The sequence below is a fragment of the Eubalaena glacialis genome, chromosome 5 (assembly GCF_028564815.1).
Source record: "Eubalaena glacialis isolate mEubGla1 chromosome 5, mEubGla1.1.hap2.+ XY, whole genome shotgun sequence".
NCBI lineage: Eukaryota > Metazoa > Chordata > Mammalia > Artiodactyla > Balaenidae > Eubalaena > Eubalaena glacialis.
In genome coordinates this window covers 120,336,504-120,357,434 of record NC_083720.1, presented here as the reverse complement: position 1 = coordinate 120,357,434, position 20,931 = coordinate 120,336,504, and the positions used below count along the sequence as shown (strand labels likewise).

General features: G+C 44.3%; 1 protein-coding gene across 1 annotated transcript; it reads left to right on the top strand.

Moving 5' to 3' along the window:
• The first annotated feature begins 16,833 nt into the window (after nt 1–16,833).
• Nucleotides 16,834–18,505, top strand: POU4F2 (POU class 4 homeobox 2). The gene is made up of 2 exons (XM_061191618.1): nt 16,834–17,118; nt 17,564–18,505. The coding sequence occupies exons 1-2, from the start codon at nt 16,834–16,836 to the stop codon at nt 18,503–18,505; spliced, it is 1,227 nt and encodes a 408-aa protein (XP_061047601.1).
• Nucleotides 18,506–20,931: the final 2,426 nt, after the last annotated feature.

Below are 20,931 nucleotides of genomic sequence, written 5' to 3'. Positions count from 1 at the left end.
TTAAAAAATTCTATCACCCCTCTCTACTAGCTTTTATTATTCTTTTAGTAGTTACCTAAAGATTACAGCATGCATCCTTAACTTAATAGAGTTAACTGTACATTAAGATTTTATCCTCTCTTGGATAATGCAAGGATTTTAACACACTTGAACTCTATTTAATTCCTTCCCCCTCTTTTGTGTTATTGTTGTCATATATTTTGATTCTGCATACATTTATATTTACTCTGTGTTAATCTGTAACAATGCTCATCAATTCTTCATGACTTTCAATGCTGCTTTTTTTGAATCATTTTTCTTCTTCCTGAAGAACTCACTTTAGAATTTCTTTGAGGAGAGGTCTGTTGGTGAAAAATTCTTTTGGTATTTGTCTGAAAAGTCTTCATTTCAAAGCACCTTTCTCAGTTATTGGGTTACAGACTGGCAGATAACTGTCTTTCAGTGCTTTAAAGATCTCATCCCATATTTTCCTCGGAAAGTCTGCTGTAAGTCTTATTGTTGCTCCTTTGAAGTTCATATACGTTTTTCCTCTTGCTATGTTAAGACTTTCTCTTTGCTTTCAGCAGTCTTGCTATGAAGTGACTAAATAATGTTTTCTTTGTATTTATCCTGCTGGAAGTTCATAGAGCTTTTTTTTTTAAATTATTAGCACCTTTAATTATTATTTATTTATTTATTTATTTTTTTGGCTGTGTTGGGTCTTCGTTTCTGTGCGAGGGCTTCCTCTAGTTGCGGCAAGCAGGGGCCACTCTTCATCACGGTGCGTGGGCCTCTCACTATCGCGGCCTCTCTTGTTGCGGAGCACAGGCTCCAGACGCGCAGGCTCAGTAGTTGTGGCTCACGGGCCCAGTTGCTCCGCGGCATGTGAGATCTTCCCAGACCAGGGCTCGAACCCATGTCCCCTGCATTAGCAGGCAGATTCTCAACTACTGTGCCACCAGGGAAGCCCCATAGAGCTTTTTGAAGCTGCAGGTTTTTTCTACATACTCCATCTATTTTCTCTCCATGATTCAGTCCAGACCCATATTTGGGGCCAATAATCCTCTCTTCTGATGTGTCTAACCTGATATTAAACATATTTTATTGTTTTATTCACCTCCAGTATTTCCATTTGATTTTTTATGGATTATAACTGTCATCTACTTTCTTAAGACCATTAATCCCAGTTATTTAAAAGTGTTTGTCTGATGACCAAATATCTGTATCACCTAGAGGGTCCATTCTCTCATCTGTTTTTTTCTCCTTATTTTTTGATCTTTTGGTCCTATTTCCTTGTATTATTGATAATTTTTTCATAAATGCCTTACATTGTTTAAAAAAAAAACTCTCCATTCTCAGGCACAGTCCATCCTGGCAATACTGCTTTTAAATCAGGGCAAACTAGGAACTATACCAGGCCCACACTTCAGGAGCCTTATGCTCTGGTGTACCTTCCTTAAAAAAAATTTTTTTTGGGGGGGGCTGTACTACACAGCCTGCGGGATCTTAGTTCTCTGACCAGGGATTGAACCCAGGCCCTCAGCAGTGAGAGCGTGGAGTCCTAACCACTGGACCGCCAGGGAATTCCCTACCTTCCTTGAAATTTTTAAAGTCATCCTCTGATGCCTTGAGTTGGCAAGGACAAGTAGCACCATCCAGACAGGGCTTGCCATGCTCAGACCCTGTCTTGCATGGGTCCTAGTTGCCAGAAGCACTTTGTGAAAAATTCTAGTTCCTCTTCTGTTGCCAAAATGGGACTTAGCCAGCATGGCTGTCTGAGAAGAACAGGCATTTCATGCCTGTACTGGGATCTGCATGGACCCTGGTCCCAGTTTTCATCCTCAGCTTGTTTTAGACCTTCTACCTTCTACTTTATCCATGATGTCAACCAGATACCCCAAAGACCTCCAGGATTGGAGCCTATGGGTTATCCTAAATTACTGTGGCCTTATTCTTGTTCCAGAGGGGCAGCTTAGTAAATGGATTATTACTGCTGACCTGTGTAGTATTTCTTTCACAGGATAGTATGAGATTGGGCCACAAGAATGCTGTTGACACTCTGATTTGGGGCTTGCGTCAGGTGTCTCATACTGTGTATTGACTTTTGCCCATCTGTCTTCTAACCACAATGTCACCTCTGGTGTGCAACACCCAAGGGCAGTGGAGAAGGGGAGGGTGTCAGGCTTTTACTGATTGTCTTCTGTCCCTGAAACCAAAAGTGGTTATCTCACCATCTTTACTATCTTGTCAGGCATCCTCTGGATGGCCATACCTTCCTCCTCTGAGAGATTTTGAAACCATGGGTCCACAATGCTAAAGCTCTTCTGATCAATGTCCTCTCTTGGCACTATTCCCAGGTAGATGCCATGTTCTCCTGGACTGGTTTTATGCCATGCTGAACTAGGGATGGATATCCTTGAGTGAATAGGACCACTCTTTTTCTCTGCCCATAGGGGCCTCACCTATCCTCCTTGTTAGTGGTGGTATGTGAAGGCAGGGGTACAGTTAACACTGTACAATCTAGAAAGGCACTGATTATGGCCTAAAAAAGTTCAAGAGAAAACAGGGTTGGAAAATATGTTATTCTACCTTTATTCTATAAAATTCTGAAAGGTAAATTTAACATCATCAGAAAACAAATTATAATTCACATTTTTCTGCATACTCTGAGTATGACTTGCATTTGAGGTCATCATCAACAAAGCATAACACAATGTTTGAGAGAGTCAATGGAAATCAGTATTCATGGATGGCAGGATGGAGAATGCAGACTCATGAGTAATGATGAAACTAACATTAAGTAAATGGTATTAAGACACTGCAGAACAAGAAAATCTGTATCACATGAACACAAACAGATTCTAAAGAGCTATCTTTTTCTTATCATGAGAGATATGAAATCAGCCAGGAACAGCATATTTAACAATAGAGAATGTGAAGAGATGGTCCTGATCATGTACAGGAAGAGATGGTGCCTGCATAGTATGAAGAAAGAATCTTCACACATACTGGTTGGACAATAAACACTATGTAAGTATCTCTTCTCTATCCATCATTCTGCATTTTCATCAGTAAATCCCTCTATCTCACATGAGCCCATGAATCTCATAATGCATTTCTCAATCAAATTATTTATATAGACAACGCCCTATGAGGTTTTCTTTTCTTATATTTTACCTAACATTGCCGTGTTTGCAACTAATGGGGTAGTCAAAGATTGAAGTTACTGCACCATCTTGAGCATAAATCTAATCATCATTGTGTGTTAATTTTTCAATTAAAAAAAACAACTAGTTTACAAAAGTTCTCCTTTGTGTATATCAGCTAGGGAACCAAGGCAGAGAATATAATGGATCCTGCCTCTGAGAACAGAGATGCTATTTTAACACTTTCTCAATAAAGTGTATTTTTTCACTTAAACTAATCAAGTGTGCATTTTTTTTCCTTAATAAAATATTGGAAAGGGTGAAAATAAGGAGTCTGATAACATATCCCTTCTTGTCCCTGTCTCTTAGCTACCTAGGGAGCATCTTGGACCTGCTTTAGGCAAAGAGAGGCGATATGGATTGCAGTTGAAATGATTTAGGCCATCTTTAGAGGATCATTTTGTGGGGTCCCCAGCTAAGCATGTGATAGTCAAGGCTGGCTTCTCTATGTAATCCTGTGAGCTTTTCCGCATTTCAGAGATGCACTATAAAATTTAGATGGCAAAATGCATCTTTCTCAAGTCAATTAAATACGATTTCCAATCTATAAATATTCACTACAGCTAGTGTTAGTGAATGAGTTCAGCTGGTGGATCACTTAGCTACAGCACTTTAAATAAGAGGTGCAATGAATCTTACAGGAAAAAGTATACAACCTAGGAAAGTTATATCTATAACTACATCTAAATCTGTACACACATGTAATTCTGGTAATAAGAGGAATACAGTTCATCATAGACAATTTGGGAAATTAAAATCTCTCACAATGCAACACTCAAAGTACTTATTTTTTCACTATTTTCTGTGTATCTATATATCTCTTTTGAACAAAAAGAATCTTTGTTTTGTATCATGTTTGCTTTTTCTTAAAGCGTGTATTTTCCCATGTCATTAAAAATTCCCTGAAAACATGATTGCAGTGGCTGAGTACTATTTAATAATATGGCTGTACTACAGTTATTAAACTATTTCTCTGCTACTGGACACTCTCCAGTTTTTACTCTTATAATCAAAGCTGCCTTACATCTTTGTGGGCATTGAAAACAAATTGTTTTCTTAAGAGAAATTCCTAGAAGTAGGATTCATAAGAGAAAATGAACCTTTAAGGCCTTTGATGTATCTTAATGAATTTATTTCCCAGTTACATTCCTACTAGCCAATGGCACTTAGGCTAATGAGTTGAATGTATCTTTGTGTGTATATATATATATATATCCTTGAAAAATACACAGCTTTTTTTTGTGTTCAAGTATAAAAATAGCATTATATTACATACTGTGTTCAGTTTTCACTCAACTTTTTAAGGCCTTTCTATATTGCCATAAGAGTCATTGCTTCTATCTGCTGCCTCTACCTCTCTGACATTATAAACAACACTGATAGGAACATCTTCAAATATTACCTTTTGGATCTGTAGGAAAATTTCTTTGGAGTATAACCCAGCAATGGAATTGGTAGGTCAGAGGTTATCTGCATAGTCGTGTTACTAAAGATTACCAGTTTGCATTTCACAATGACCATCCAATACTTATACTTCTATCAATATTGTGTTATGATTTCTATCCTACATCCTTAATAACTTTTGGTATTATCTAACTTTTCAATTTTATGAAGATGATAGCTATAAGTTGGTACCTCACTGTTTTAATTAACCTTTGTGTGGTTACTTAAGCGAGATTTGGCACTTCTCCAATCTTAGTTAGCGCTTGGCTTTGCCAACCTATAAATTGCCTATTTATGTCTTTTCCTATTATATTTCTTTTCATGTTAGTTTGCAGGGGTACTTTGTATGATCTAGTTTTTCCTTTGTCGTTTTTAGCCAATACAAATGTTTTCTCCCAGTATCTCATTTACCTGTTAATTTGAGGTCAGGTTCTAAAAAGATTCAGAAAAGAATAAGCATTGGTGAGATATTAATGCACAGCAGTCTCATCATTTGCTATCATAACAATCATCCATTGTCAGCCAGCAAATAAGTATCAAGCACCTACTCTATACAGGATGCGATGATAAGCTTGTTAAGGGCACGGAAGGAGTTAAACATAGACTCTGTCTTCGGGGATCTCACAGTCCCATCTAGGAGATCAGACAAGAATAAAAAATTATACAAATGGAAAGTAATACATTTCATAAGTGAATTATTATCAAGTGGTATGGGTCTGTAGGGATTGAGTTTGAAGGTAGAGCAGGCATCCAGGTGGAGAAATTGAGTAAACTGTTGGAATGTGAAACTGACTTTCAGAAGACATCAGAATAATATCGTTTGGGGAGGCATTTGGGTGAGAGTAGAAGCTATGAAAATGCTTTAATTAGCAAGGGAGATGCAGAAATAGAGTTTATAGATCCTTAGGTAATCACTACCTTCAGAAAATGGGAGAGTAGCCAAGGAAAAGAAGAAAGGAAACTGTCTCAGAAGGTAGATGTGCAGAATACTCTTGACTTGAGAAAGGGACCCATATGCTTAGGTGTAGATATTGGGTATGTTATTCCTTCAAAATTTATTAGCTTTTTAAGGAAATAAGTTAGAAATCATGTTAAAATGGTAGTGGAAGCCTGTTGACAAAATTTTGGGTCTTCTGAGCAAGATAAAGCATTTAATCAATAATAATTAATCCCTGGTTTCTCTGAATGTGTCTCTGAGTTAATGAATAAATGATATATAAACCTACATTTTTGATATAACAGCCTTGGGGAGATGGATCACTGGGGTGCTGGCCTTGTTTGATGGGCAGGAGAGGATAGGAAAAGAATAACGAGAAAGGCCAAAACCTGTTTTAAAGGATGATTCTGTTGAGGTTGGTAAATCCTGCCTTTACAGACCATAGGCTGAGATCCAAGCCAATCCATTTCAGGAAAGAGAGAATTGCCAGCCCTCACATTCCATAATGACTATTATTGGTATTGTATTATTAGCTAATATTTATCAAGTACTTATCACATACAAGGAAATATCCTAAGCCCTTTACATGTTATGTGTTGTTTAATCCACTCAGTACTCCGGGGGAAGAATATGCTATTATTATCCATGATTTTCAGAGGGGTAAAATGGGAATTGGAGTCAATAAGTAGTAGAACTAGCACAAAATTCCAAGTTTGAAGCCTACGCTTTTGGAACAAGTACCACAGAGAGTGTAAACTAAAAGACCATTGGTATCCTATGAGGCAGCATCATCAGTAGAGAGTTAAGAAGTTAAGAAGTGATTGGATGGTAATAAGATGAAAGCAGATGAATGGTAGTAAATGCAACTACCATTTGCAAAAACCTGATGGCAAAAGGAAGAGAGATATTGGAGGAAAGAAATGTAAAGAGTTTTTGTTTTATTTAAATTTTATGGCCAAAACATCTTGAATATATTAGTAGGGTAAGGAGAGAGAGACTGGAGAGGAAAAATTGAAGATGCAAGAAAAAGAATAAATTGACAGACCAAGGTTCAGAAGGTGGTGAGAGGATAGAAATCACGAGCACATTAAAGGGTTAACTTGAAGGAGGAGGCGAACACTTATGGGAGAATCGAAGGAGGAGACGCTGGGTAAAAACACAGAAAACATGCCTAGGTGGCAGTAGAAAACTTAAGGGAATGTGTGGCAGTAAAATAATTTATTTGTAAACTGTGAGGTGAGGTTTTATGCTCAAAATCATGATGGCAGAGGTAGAAAATGTTTGCAGTAGACACTGTAGGGCATGAGATGGAGAGTCAATTAACAGTGAGTAAAAAGGATACTGAGCAGTAGAGAAAATAAGGTTAAGGCTGGAGTATAGGTCGGGGGGTAGCTGCAAATAACAGAAACTACTTTATTTTAAACAAAGAGAGATTTCATACAGGCAGGTGCTTACACATCTTTGGAAAGAATGAAGTCACAAACTCTACACTGAACTTTCTGGAACAACACCCAGAGCCACAGTGCAGAACTAGTCTGCCAGGAAAGCTGTGGGCTCTCCCACAGTTAAGAAGGAGGAGAATAAGAAAGACACTGGTGAAACTCCAGACTTCAAGAATATACCATCTTAGCAGCACGTAACTGTTGGATCTAAGGAAGTACCACTCCTCTTAGGTTCACACCAAAAGAGAATAACTGAGCTACACCTCTGCCTCTCGGTCACAGCCAGTACCTGAACTGTAGGAGAGCCTGGGAAATGTAGTTTTAACTTCACAGACTGTGCAGTAGAGGAAGGCACATCAGAACGAAATTGAGTTTCAAGCTATTACAGATATACGTATCTGTATATATCTGATATATATATATATATATATATATATATATATATCAGATGGATAGCATGAATATATAATAAATTATAATTTAAAGAGAAACTAGCCTATCCTCCTATCGCCAGTGAAATCAGCAGCCTATTGGCAAAAGTGGAGAAAACAGGAAAGGTAAGGTTGATATGGGAAAGGTAAGGGAGCAAAGAGATTAAGGGGTCTAGCAGGGTTACTATAGAAATGACTTGTCATATGGTCCAGACTAGACAGTGGAGTCCAGGAGAAACCAGTGGAACATGAGTATAGGAATATGCCAGATTAGCACAATGTTGACAACGCCTTCTTTGGCCTTGCTTTGACAAGCAAAGAAGGGGTGTAATAAGCACATGACATCACAAAATATATAGATTTTGTGTTTTGAAGAGGAGAGATCTTAATGCTTTCAAATACAGCTTGCTTGTCATAATGCTAGAGCGATTTCATGTCTTAAGTGCATGTCAGGAAAAACTAGTCAAGGCACAAAGTTATAACATCTTCCAGAGCACATGTTAGCTGAACTCTACCTTGATGATCTATTTATGAGTATAAAGGAGAGAAAGGAAAACAGAGACAACAACACATCCTTAGGTACAAATATTATAATTCTATGATTGATTTGCTCACTTCTATATATATGAGATTTACAGGCAAATCATAGGCAATATGTAAAATTTCAAGAAATGATAAAATGTTTAAATGTGAGTTTGTTGTCATTGTTGTCATGGTGTCCTTCTGCTGCATTTAAACAAAAACAGAGTGGATGCCTACACGGACTCTATCATGCTTTACGCACTCAGGTCATATTTATACAGCTAAGAAGTATTTATAATCTTTGTAGGCAATCTATTAGCATTTCTCCTTAGGTTTTTCTGTTTCCTATAAAAGGCATGCTGTTTTGTTTCCTAATTTATCTGGGGACGGGGAAGGAAGGAAGCTTCAAATTCTTTAGATTTAAAAGATTTGACATGGGCTGTAGGTCTCCACTTCCTGGTAGCTTCCCAGCAGATGCCTCAGCCATGACTTCATTGAACTCCAGTTGCATGTCTGCAAATCTCTCCTTTTGTAAGAATTCCCTTTATCTCTGAAAAGAGGCAGTGAAGTTTGCTTTCCGCCAGGCTGCTTTGATTTCCTCCCAGTGTCTCCAAACATCAACGGAGCACTCTAGGGCAGTCCCATGTGTCTCTCAAACAAAATAAAGAAGAACATGCAGTGAACATCAGAATGGAGTCACTGTATCTTCCTTCGCAACATCTTTTTAAAGTTCTAGTGCATGATTAAAAGTTTACTGCATGATTAAGTGTAGAAAACTGCTCTAAAGCCTTGGAACATTGAAAAACACATACTGGAAAGAAAATAAATATAATTTAGGTAAAAGAAAAATACACACACATTTAAAAAAAATACTGGAACGTAACACCTCTGGTGAGAAGTACAAGAAAAAGGATGACAATGAATCCTTAAAGGATGACTCATCTTTTTTAAAAAAGTGATCACAAACAAGAACAGGGAACAAACTGCTGTCTTTAGAGGGTCATTATTTTGTGAAATCCTTGTGGGATGGGATTGTCCACCCAAAATCTATTACAGAAGCATGGATCTCTTAGGCACCTATAAATATTTGTCAGTGAGGGTAGTTAATAGACAAGCCATCTGGTGCCCCTGATCTCCACAATTCGATAAGGTCTGTATTGTTATTGCTCAAGAGATTTTTCTGTTGCATAAACTCTGACACTCAGTGTATATGAAGAGGAAGATCCAAGCTAACTCTGAGAGAATTAAAATATGTGGGGACAGTGGTGGTGGGGGGGAACAAGGAAACTCCTCTCCTTTGACAAATGCACAGTCCTTCGTTAACTTCTCATTAGCAGTCTGTTCACATCTCATTCCCATTAAGAGTATTCCGTTTTCTTTGTCTAAAGTGTTGAGTGGTTATGAATAGTAAGGATAGACTATCTGTAATTATTTTTTAATTATTAATGGTTTTGTTAGATCCTTTCACTTTTACATTACATTTCTGTTAATGTAAGTTAAATCAAAATGTACTTCAGTTTCCAAGCTGTTCCCCAGTGTATTTTTTCATTCTTTCATAACATTACTTCAGATTTCTATAAGGTGTCTATGAGAAAGCTTGTCTTTCTGGAATCAGCCTCACCATGATAATAGATTCAGGGACCATTCTATTCTGCAAATCCACTAGCCATAGCTTTAGTAATCACGAAATTTCTAAATTCCCAATAGTACTTAACGTCAGAGTCACAACATGTACAAAAGTCATTTGATATTAGCCAGTATCTTTAAGCTGAATGCAGGAGCATCTATTTTATTTAGTGCTCCCACATGAAGATCTTTTGGCACTTTATAGATATGGAGATTCTCAAGTAATTAGAAACCAAAGGAGAGGAGAAAATGAGTGACTCTGAAAGGAACAGATATCAGAGCAAGAAACTATTGTCCTGGGTTTGTGGTCCAGCTAAAAATACTTTGAAGAGTAGTTTAGTCAGAACAAATATTCAAGCAGTGTGCCTTAGGAAGATAAAGACGAAAAAGAGAGAGAGAGAGAGAGAGAGGTAGAGAGAGAGAGAGAGAGAGAGAGAGAGAGAGCGCGAGAAAATGTCCCTGGAGAGAAAGAAAAAAAAGTCCACCTTTTAATCAATTTTTCCATCACCAGCAGAATGGCACTTTTTGATGGGGCACTGTTCCTTCAGAGAAATGTTCCTGCCTTGTATTTACTAAGGGTACTGATTTCAGATCTAGTATTAAGCAACTCACACAAATTCAAGTACAGCCCCAGTGAGCAAAAAGAAGAGAGAACGGGTGAGATTTTTTATTTTTAAACTACAAGCAACACTCAGCCCCAGGGATTCTTGTACCGTTACAGTTGGTGACTTCTGAAAAAAGTTACTAGATCAGCTCTGAGGAGTGGGAAGAAGGGGGAGCCTAGTGCAGGGGCAAAATTCCTGGCTGAGGTCGGGCGCAGCCACCTCCAAGGAATCAACGAAGGAAGCCAGATTTTAGCCCAAAGTATAGAGTTAACATACACTGCACCGAACACGAACGCTACGAAAAATGACTGGATAAATTATGCAGAGGGATTTCTGGATTTCTTTCAAGTAATTAAGTTTCGATTTCTTGCATTTATTTTAATTCCAGGAAGCGCAAGGCGCCATGGATCGCAAAAGTCTTCATTGATTGTTCCAATGCTTTAAGTTTGATTTCGTGACTGGACTTAACTTTGGGAAGAGAAACACACGGACCAGGGAAATTCACTACGACGAAAAATAACAGTTTCGTCGGGGAAAGAAAACACAGGGGCTCTTGCATGCGGACAGAACGCGGTGCTCTGCCTCTTCCCCCCCAGCCCCTTCCACGGAAGGTGGGGAGGGGAGAAACAGGTGTGAATCTGAGTGAGTGTGCGTGAGTGTTAGCACTTGTGTGTCTGCATGCGCGGGTGTGAGCGTGCCTGTGTGTGTGTCCGTGCCTGAGTTTGTGCGTCCCCGCGCTCTGGGGAGTGCGGAGTTGGAAACGGACGACTCACGGTTTCCCCCCGGCCGATGTTAATTTCTCGGCGCCTGTTGTGTTTGCTCCAAAGGTTGGTCGACTCCAGTGGGTGAGTCAGCAGTCCCCGCGTGCGGGTTCCTCGCCACCCTCGGCCTCAGCCAACCTACCCTGCGGAATCGTGAAGGCGTCTAGGAGCCTCGCAGGCATCCAGCGGGCCTGGGGCTGGCTGCGTCCCGCGTCCCTTCTTCCCAGTCTGCATTTTTTGAAATTCAGCTCTGCGCCTTTCCCTCCACCGGGGAAAGAGGGAGCCGTTACTTTCCTTTCTACCTTGCCTCTTCTCATCCTCTTGTCCCCTGCCCGGCCACTGTCCTCAGTCCAGAATTATCTAGAGAGAGCCCCGCTCAGCTCATTCGGAGACTACAGGGGCCTGGCCCTGGCGCAGGTCTCTCCCTACCCTCAACGTGCGTCCTCCCGATCGCCAATGGCCATTTGTTTTTACCCCCGCCCCTCCCTTCGCTCTGCCAGGCCTTGATGGGAGGGCAGGAGTTGGCGAGCCCGAATTTTGATCTAGGAGGGCCTGGGAACTGCCGGATGCAGAGGTTTCCGGAGACACTTGCTGAGTGCTTGCAGTGAGAGGCGGTGAGAGAGAGAGTTAGCCAGGAAAGCACTGAGGCGAGGCTGTGCCCTCAGCCACAGGGACTGCCTGGCAGCTTTGGGCGAAAGAGGGGCTCCTAGAATCTCTAAGCGAGGTGGACTTGGGACTCACGGGGGAGCCAGTAGAGAGAGAAAGTTAGACACAAACACAAGAGCAGAGGTGGACGTGCTCGGAAGAGGAAAGGTGTTAGAGCAAAACGCACCCATACTCCCCGAACTTAGCCCCAGGACGTAAGAAACCCAGGAGAGCTCTCCTTCCCGGCCCTTCGCTCTGTACCAGGCTCTCTGGGCGCTCCCAGAGGTCTCAGTTTCAGGGATAATTCCCTCCTTTTTTTCTTTCTTGGTACCGCCGAGGCCATGGAGGAGTTTAATCATCCCATATCCTTCTGCCCCAAGCTACAGAGTGCAGAGAGAGCTCAGAGGATCTGACTCTATTCAGAATCCAGAGCCGATTGACCTTGAGGAGATGGGATGGGGGAGAATCCATCCTTTCCCTCTTTCCTCCCGCAAACCCTGTTTACCCGAGATGGACATGGTGCATGAATAGGGTCAGATCTCTCTTTTAAGAAATCTTCCTTGTAATCCAACTCAGTTCTGTTTGAAATACAGAGAAATCACACTGCCCTTAATGGATTAAAATTTAATAAAACACATTAGGTCCAGTAAAATATGAATGCACTGCTTAAAATTTTAGTACTGAATTAGGTCCCAGATACAGGAGAAGAGACAGTGATTTCTCCCCTCAGGATGGCTGTGGGCCGATTTCGGGGTGTGGGGGGCACCTTCTGCAGGGACCCCGCTGCTTGGGAGCTTGGGTGGAACCTCAAGCGATTCCTCGCCTGTCGGAAGGGAAGCTTGTCATGTCTCTCCACATCTGGCAGCGGGTGGGACAGAAGCTATTGTCAAACAAAGAGGCTTGGCGAGAAGAAATGGCGCCCCTCGTGTAGTCACACAGTTGATTCATTTTCCATTTCTCTACTTAAAAAAAAAAAAAATCACTTCTCTGTTTTTGGTTTATTAGGTAGATCTGAGGGTGTGCATAGGTGCCAGTGCAGATAGGTGCTGGGACATAAAAGTGTATGTTGAGGTCATATGAAGCAGATTTCCAATGTTGGGCCATTTGTTGCCACCCCTTGGGTTTATTCCCAACTTTTGGTTGTTTAGATGGTTTCCGCTACCTGGGGGGCTGGAGTTTTACTTCCTCAGAGAGCAGCTTCCACGCTTACTGGAGCACTTCGCAACATTGCCTGTGGACAAAACCGAAATGGGTTTTATTGATATCACCGCAAAGATGTTGGTATTCTGGGCACTTCTGGTAGAAGAGATTGCAAGATTGCAAGTCGTGGTGATGAAAGAAGAATTGCATTTTCACTCTAATACAACACAATCACTGCTATTCACTTTTCACTTTGAGTGAGAAAAGGAGAAATCGAACTCTGACCTCTTTTTGAAAACATGTATGTTTTCTAAGAGGAAGTGAATACGGGTAAATAAACTCTTGACTTGCTCTACAACTACATATTAATTTATCTCACCTTGATAATTAGAATAAAGGGCTTCCTTTTTTCTGTCTGGAATTAGAGATATCACTGAGAAGTATCTGAAAGATTTTTCAAAGTTATATTGAATTAATTTAATGATATATTGATTTTAGCCACCAGGAAAATATTCTCTTGGGAGTTGTCCTGCTTAAAATAGTTTTAATCACTAAATTGCACATCAAACAAAGTTTGTCCAGTCATTTCAACAGTGCCCTCTTTATTTCATGAATTTATTTTACTACCTTATTTACCATATGAAGTGGTGACAAGTGTTTAGCATTTTGGAGATCAGTTGTCAGTTGCTATTAAAATCAAGATTAATTCATATTAACGACATGCATTTCTCAATACTCCCAGGTGACAACATACATTAAAACAACTATTGCAAGTAATTAAGCTCAATGAAGGGGGAGGGGAGAGGGAGAGGTTCAAAACACCCCCAAATATTTGATTTTGCAATCCAAGTTCAGCTGACTGATGCCACAATAATGCTTGGGAAACTCCTCAGGGTTGCTTTTCACTTTACATCTAATTAGGCACCTAATGAAAGAGAAGAATTTTTTCCCCTTGTGGTTTTTTTTTTCTCCTTGATATTCTTATGCCTTTATTTAAACACATAAACACACTGTTTAGGAGGTGCAATACCCAAAAGTTTCTCCCGTGATTCACTTAGTATTATAATCTGGGGGAACTGGTAGATGCAGACCTTTGCCTTCCAGTTATTTTCCTCCTCCACTCTCACTTTTAGACCTTTGGTTCTTACACAGTATTGATAGAATACATACCAAAAATATTTTAATGGATTTTTTTTTTTAGGCTTTAGAGATGCTCAACAGTTTATACTAATTAGACCATCCCAAGCCGTTTGAAGATTAAGCAGATTGGACAACCCTTGTTAATTAGAACATAATTTGAAGTTTGAAATTACATCACTGATGAAGTAGTCTAATTAGTATGACGATACGTTAATGGACCAGTGAGACCCAGCAACACTGGAGTTTGGCGTGAACCTCTCCAAGGTTTGCACGAAAATCCTCCCTCCTATACCGACGTTAATACAAGATTTCTATAGACTTCAGCCTTTCCACGATGACATACAATTTATAGTACACACAATGCATTAGCCCATAGTACTGCTCAATTTTTTCACTATTACGAAAACTAATAAATTCGTCAAGCTGAATTAAGCATACAAATCAGATGAGGCATAGCAGATTACACAGTGAAGCGCGGTGTCTCCCGAGCCTAAATGAAATTTCAATCTAATAATTCCTTCCTGGCCCAGTCATAATTTGTTTAGAGATGTTGTTCTACTTCTTTCAAAGCGCTATTCGCACTATAATTAAATGATACTCAAGCCTTTAACTTTGATTTATTTCATTTCTCGAATCTTGAGACAGTGAGAGCTGTGCAATGTCATTTCTTTATTTCCTTGAAATTACCCTGGCTGTTGTTGAGGTAGAAATTAAACACCTAAGCATTTACTTGAACCGACCGGCGCAAGACACATTCATTCATGTCAACACCCCCTCTCCAGTCCCGCGTCCAGGCTTCTCCGGGCTTCTGCTCAGGAACACTGCTGGTAGGAATTCCCTTCGGCTGCTATTTATTATTTTCCTCCACATAGGGGAGGAGGAAGGCAAGCCCTGGGGTTGCAAGGGGGTTAAGCACCATGGACAGAGCCCGTCGCGCGCCGTTTGCGGCAGCCTTCCTAGTCTCTGGCGACTCCCGAGGACTGAGCTCCCGACTTGAACCTGCCATCTCGCCCCGCAGGGGTCATGGGTGAACGAGAGACCCCCCTACTTGCCGCCGCCGCGGGGCTTCCAGGCGCTGACCACTCGAGGGTCCCCCTTCGCCACGCTCGTTCCCACTCTGTTTCGTCCCAACGCGCGCCAGCGCCTCTCAGGCCTGCCGCCTGCTCTCGCACCTGCTCGCCTTCCCCAGGCACCGTGTGCCTGCACCTGCTCCCAGCCATCCCCGTCCGGGTCGGGCCACCGGCGGGCTCCAGCGTCCCGGTCTTAGGGCCTTCCACCCTCGCTTGTATCCCGCTCCTCCCGCGCTCTGGGGAGGTGACAGCAGCCCCAGCACAGAGGAAAGTAGAGAGAAGACCGGAGCGGGGAGGAGAGGAAGGCGGTGCGTGTGTGTGTAGGAGAGGTTGTCTGCTTCTTTTACAAATGGAACTAAGAGTGTGTGTCCACTTCTAAGAAAAGTGGTCCACAATGGGACAAAAGTGCGAGCAAAGTGTTGGCTAAAAATAGGCTCTCTGCACCGAGCGGCTGTGGAAATGAAGATAAGTGGGGCTTGTGCCAGCCCCTGAGGGCGTGTGTGTGTGTTTATTAGGGTGTGTGTGTGGGGGGGATATTCTGCGGCACATGCGCTCTGTGATCTCTGGCCCTGCCTCTCCGTCAGTTGCCCCGTCCTCCTTTGACTGTGGCTAATGAAGTGGCAGGGTTTGCCAGTGGATCCGCCCAAGACCCAACTCACACTGAACTGGAGACAGGGAGGAGGAGGAGGAAGATCCGGAGGAAGAGAAAAGAGGGTGGAGAGGAGTGTCTGTCGGTGGTGGCGTTGGGGGAGTACACGGGGGTCTGGCTGGCGGCGGGGGGGGGGGGGGTAGGAGTCGCATGCGCATAGGCGACCGGAGCAGTCTCCTCTGCCGTCCAATCCGCTGAGAGCTGTGAGAAACCGAGTAAGAGAAAGCCCTGCAGCCCTGCGGACCCCAGGTCTCTTTGGCACCAGGCACCCGCCAGGCCGAGGGGGCGCAGAGAAACGCCAAGCGCTGCTCGTACCAGCCGGAAGCGCAGAGCAGAGCAGAAGATCCAGGTCGGCGGCAGGGTCCGCGTTCTCCACTGTGGTGGCGAGCCAGGGATCAGGGTCACCCGAGCTGCGGGGAGAGGCGGGCCGAGTTGGGGTCGGAGGCCTGGAACTTAGCGGTAAGCAGGAGGCGGGGGAGGCAGCTAGGTAAGAGGCGTTCCTTGTAGTCTAGGGAAAATCCCACCCAAGGCTGCCTTGGTCCGCAACTTTATTTAGTAGTTTCTTTTCCCCGCGAGGCGGAGACGGAGTGGAAGAAGCAGGAGGGGCAGGCGGCCGGCTCTTAGGTAGGAAGTGCCCTGCGACTGGAGCGCAGACCTGGCCGGGGGGGCGTGGGTTTGAGCAGGGGCACTGCTGTAAGTGAGAGCTGCGGGGCGCAGGGAAGGGGAGGCGGCATCAGAGCGCCGGCGGGGGCAGGAAGGGGAGGTGGAGGGCGCGGCGGGGGAGCGGGAGGCGGGTGTCGGGAGAGCAGAAAGGACCAAAGCCTGGAGGAAGCCGAGAGGGAGAAGGGGCGACGCCAGAATCCGAGCAGGAGAAGCCTGCGCTTTCAGGCAGGGGAGGGCGGGGGCGCGCGGGAGGGAGGGAGGGCGGGCGGGGGTGCGGGGGCAGGCGCGGGGAGAGGGGAGTATAACTCGGCGGCCGCGAAGCGCGGGGCAGTTTCGCGTGCCCAGGTCTGCAGCCAGCGCCAAGCGGAGCCCAGCATCAGCGCAGACTGACCTCGTAGCCAGCGGTGGAGCGCGGAGCCGGGGCAAGGCGCGCCGAGCTCGGAGCGCCGGCGAGTGAGAGCAACTCTGCCTCGCCCTTTCCCGCTCCGGCTCTCGCCCAGCGCTTCTGCGGAGGGTCCCGGCAACCGGGGCCAGTTGCGTGCGCCACATACAGGCGCGCGGGCAGGCCGGGAAGATGATGATGATGTCCCTGAACAGCAAGCAGGCGTTCAGCATGCCGCACGGCGGCAGCCTGCACGTGGAGCCCAAGTACTCGGCATTGCACAGCGCCTCGCCCGGGTCCTCTGCACCCGCGGCGCCCTCCGCCAGCTCTCCTAGCAGCTCGAGCAATGCTGGCGGCGGTGGCGGCAGTGGCGGGGGCGGTGGAGGCCGGAGCAGCAGCTCCAGTAGCAGTGGCAGCAGCGGCGGCAGCGGCGGGGGCTCCGAGGCGATGCGGAGAGCGTGTCTTCCAACCCCACCGGTGCGTATTTCTGCATAATCACCGCTTAAAGGCAGATTTTGACAGCCCCCTTTATCTGCTTGATGTTTTTTTCATGTCTGCACAGCAAATCACCCCGCACCTCCAACCCATTTTCCCCCCTCTCTCTCTTATGTATTCAGCGGGTCTTTCCTTTCATGTTAATTTTTAAGACCTGGAATGTTGCCTGTGCGCGTGTTGTGTTGTGTTGTGTTTGCAGGCTCACTTTCCTCCTCCTCGTGCACTCGTGGCTTCTCTCCGTGGCTTCCCTTCTCTCCTCCTCACCTGCTAGCTTCAGGATTGTTATTATTATTTTTTTAATTTATTTTTAACGTTCTGGGAATGTTGTAGGCGCGGCGGCGGTGTCGAGCTCTGGGCCGGAGCTTCCGGAGAGAGTGCGCACAATTCCCCGCTGAGAGTGATGTGTGCCTTTTACTTGCAATTGCAGAGCAATATATTCGGCGGGCTGGATGAGAGTCTGCTGGCCCGCGCCGAGGCTCTGGCGGCGGTGGACATCGTCTCCCAGAGCAAGAGCCACCACCATCACCCGCCCCACCACAGCCCCTTCAAGCCGGACGCCACCTACCACACCATGAATACCATCCCGTGCACGTCGGCTGCTTCCTCTTCGTCGGTGCCCATCTCGCACCCGTCCGCGCTGGCGGGCACGCACCACCACCACCACCACCACCACCATCACCACCATCAGCCGCATCAGGCGCTTGAGGGCGAGTTGCTGGAGCACCTGAGTCCCGGGTTAGCGCTGGGTGCCATGGCGGGCCCCGACGGCGCCGTGGTGTCCACTCCAGCTCACGCGCCGCCCATGGCTACCATGAACCCCATGCACCAAGCCGCTCTCAGCATGGCCCACGCGCACGGGCTGCCCTCACACATGAGCTGCATGAGCGACGTGGACGCCGACCCCCGGGACCTGGAGGCGTTCGCCGAGCGCTTCAAGCAGCGACGCATCAAGCTGGGGGTGACCCAGGCCGATGTGGGCTCCGCGCTGGCCAACCTCAAGATCCCCGGCGTGGGCTCGCTCAGCCAGAGCACCATCTGCAGGTTCGAGTCGCTCACGTTGTCTCACAACAATATGATCGCGCTCAAACCCATCCTGCAAGCGTGGCTAGAGGAGGCGGAGAAGTCTCACCGCGAGAAGCTCACCAAGCCGGAGCTCTTCAACGGCGCAGAGAAGAAGCGCAAGCGCACGTCCATCGCGGCGCCGGAGAAGCGCTCGCTCGAAGCCTACTTCGCCATCCAGCCGCGGCCCTCTTCCGAGAAGATCGCCGCCATCGCTGAGAAGCTGGACCTTAAGAAGAACGTGGTGCGCGTCTGGTTCTGCAACCAGAGGCAGAAACAGAAAAGAATGAAATATTCCGCAGGCATTTAGGAGATCCACGGCCTCTCCAGGGACAGGCCCCTCCTCATCTCCTCTTTTCCCTCCCTCTCTCCTGCCTCTTCCCCCCCCCCCCCCACTTTTCGCGACGAGAAACAATTCCATTAAATGTGAATCCAGAGAAAGCGAGGATTGGAGAGCGAGCGAACGAGCAAGCCACTGAGCCCAAGCCCGGTGAGAATGTGAAACGATTTCTCAAGGGAAAGAAAAACAAAAGAAGGGATTTGTCAAGTTGTAGCAAAGTTGCCCCTTTCGACCCCACCCCACCCGGAAAAGGCACCTCGGCCTCTTCAGAGGAAGTCTGGAGCTGGCTGTTAGCAGGAAGGCAGACGAGACAGCCTTTTAAAAGGCCCCCAGAATGATCAAGTAAGATTTGTTTTTATTCCTAAAGACATCACCCTTGTTCAAGTTTAAAAGTACACTTTGCAGCTATTTTTCAGAAATAGAAATTGATTCAGGACTGAAACTTTAAACTAGAGTTGATGCTTAATGTGATAGAGACATCTCTAAAGTATTTTGAATTAAAAAAAAAAGATGGCAGATTTTCTGCATTTACACTGTATATTATATATATATTTTTATTGTGGTTCTTACCCCCTTCTTCCTCCTCTGAAGTGTTAATGCTTAAGGAAGGAGTTGCGCCTGCTGTGTTCACTGATCTTGAAAGCTATTATTAGATTATTGCTGAACAACCCTCTGTAAATTATTAATTTATCTCTCTAGCAACTTAATTTGTGCACATTCTAATTAATTAAACTTATTTACTCTTAAAAAACGGGAGAACGTATGGCTAGTGAAGTTAAAAAATTTTTTTTGTTTGATGAGTTTACTGAATTTTTACAGCTTTCCTCTTATACTATGTTCCTTTTGGCCCATTTGTATATTCTCACTTTGAATGAAGATTGCTTTTTCTTTGTTTTTACTGGTAGTGTTCTGATTTGTGAGTCGACACTCAGTAATGGATGTCTTAATCGTGTAGACCTGATTCACTGTCCAAAGTATTGTTTACTTCGTTACATATTTAATGGGGATTCCCACATTGTCCCTGCTACACAGGCACTCTCTCACTCACTCTTAGACACACACACACACACACACACACACCTCTAATGGAAGAGAAGAAGTCAAGCGGTTGCAAGCATGACTATGATGCATCATTTTCTAGCTTTAGGTGCATTTGTCACTTGGTGTTTGCCCTTCCAGATTCTAAGATTTCACCAAGGTATTTCAGTCTTCTAGTTTTCAATTGCTCTGTTGACTACATTTTAACATTTACAAGAATCCTTCCGTTTTTCGTTTCGGAGGTTTGTTTGTAGGAAAACAAATTTGAACTATAAGAAAGACAGTGCACTGCTTGTAAATTCACATTGTTTGGTAGAATTCTTTTGAAACAACAACAACAAAAATTAGGTACATGATGACTGGTACCTTATCTACTGTAAATACTTCATTCAAAATGATGCACATATAGATATATTCTTACAAATTTTGCTGTATTGCTGTTCCATTTAAGGCTCTCTGAAGTCTTGAGTTCTGTATATGACCTGGTTTCTTGTTTTTGTTAATAGATGGTTTATTTACTATGGTAATGTATTAAGTTATTTTTGGTGTTGTTTGATGGTCTTTCATCGAAGAGATGATTTTAATGTTTTATTGGCAAAGTATGCTGCTTTTTTTCATTAAAATATGCTATTGAAATTAAATGGCTTTTAAAATGTGATGTTGTTTTAAATCATTTACATGGGAATTATTTTGATGGGGGATTTTTTTAAAGCAGAAACACATTTTAACGGTTTATAATGCAGTGGTTGTTGCCAAAGTCTGGCTTGGATTTAGTAGAGGGTGTTTCTCTAGGAAAATATAAAAGAACAGGGTTTATAATAGCCTTCTCATAGCCAGAGCTCATCTCACAGGGTGCTTTGCCTTTCTGCCCAGATGAGGTCACAACATTTGGCTCCAAATACCTCTCTTGAAGTTCTTTCTCCAGATCAGCAAAATTCTGCGAAGACCATCTTTGTGAGCGGAGGTATTGCATGGGTAGAAGAAAGGAACCCACTTCAGTTTTCAGCAGCACTGGGAGACTGGGTGTGGCAAGTGTCAAGGCCTGGTTGGTGGAGTAGGACACCCTGGCTGAGACCTAGGGGATGGCCCACCAGAGTTGTCAGTTCAGTCACCACTCCTGGAGAGCAGTGCCCTACAGCCAGAGCATAAAGCACCTAGGTTACTGGGTTATAAAGTAAAGCACCTCTCTCTCTCTCTTTCTCTCTCCCTCTCTCTCTCTCCATTGCCATAACCCTTAAGGAAACTCACATTCTGCAAGAGGCAGAGTGGGGCTGAGGAAGAAATCCTGGGTGGTTAGAGGGAGCAAAATTTTGCCCCCTTTCTATGACTCATCCAGATGCCAGAGTTGGCGGAATTCT

Excerpts from the sequence above, each read along its gene's own strand:
- POU4F2 (XM_061191618.1), top strand. The coding sequence starts at position 16,834 with ATGATGATGATGTCCCTGAACAGCAAGCAGGCGTTCAGCATGCCGCAC. Across the intron at positions 17,119-17,563 it reads CGTGTCTTCCAACCCCACCG|AGCAATATATTCGGCGGGCT; the intron begins GTGCGTATTTCT and ends TTGCAATTGCAG.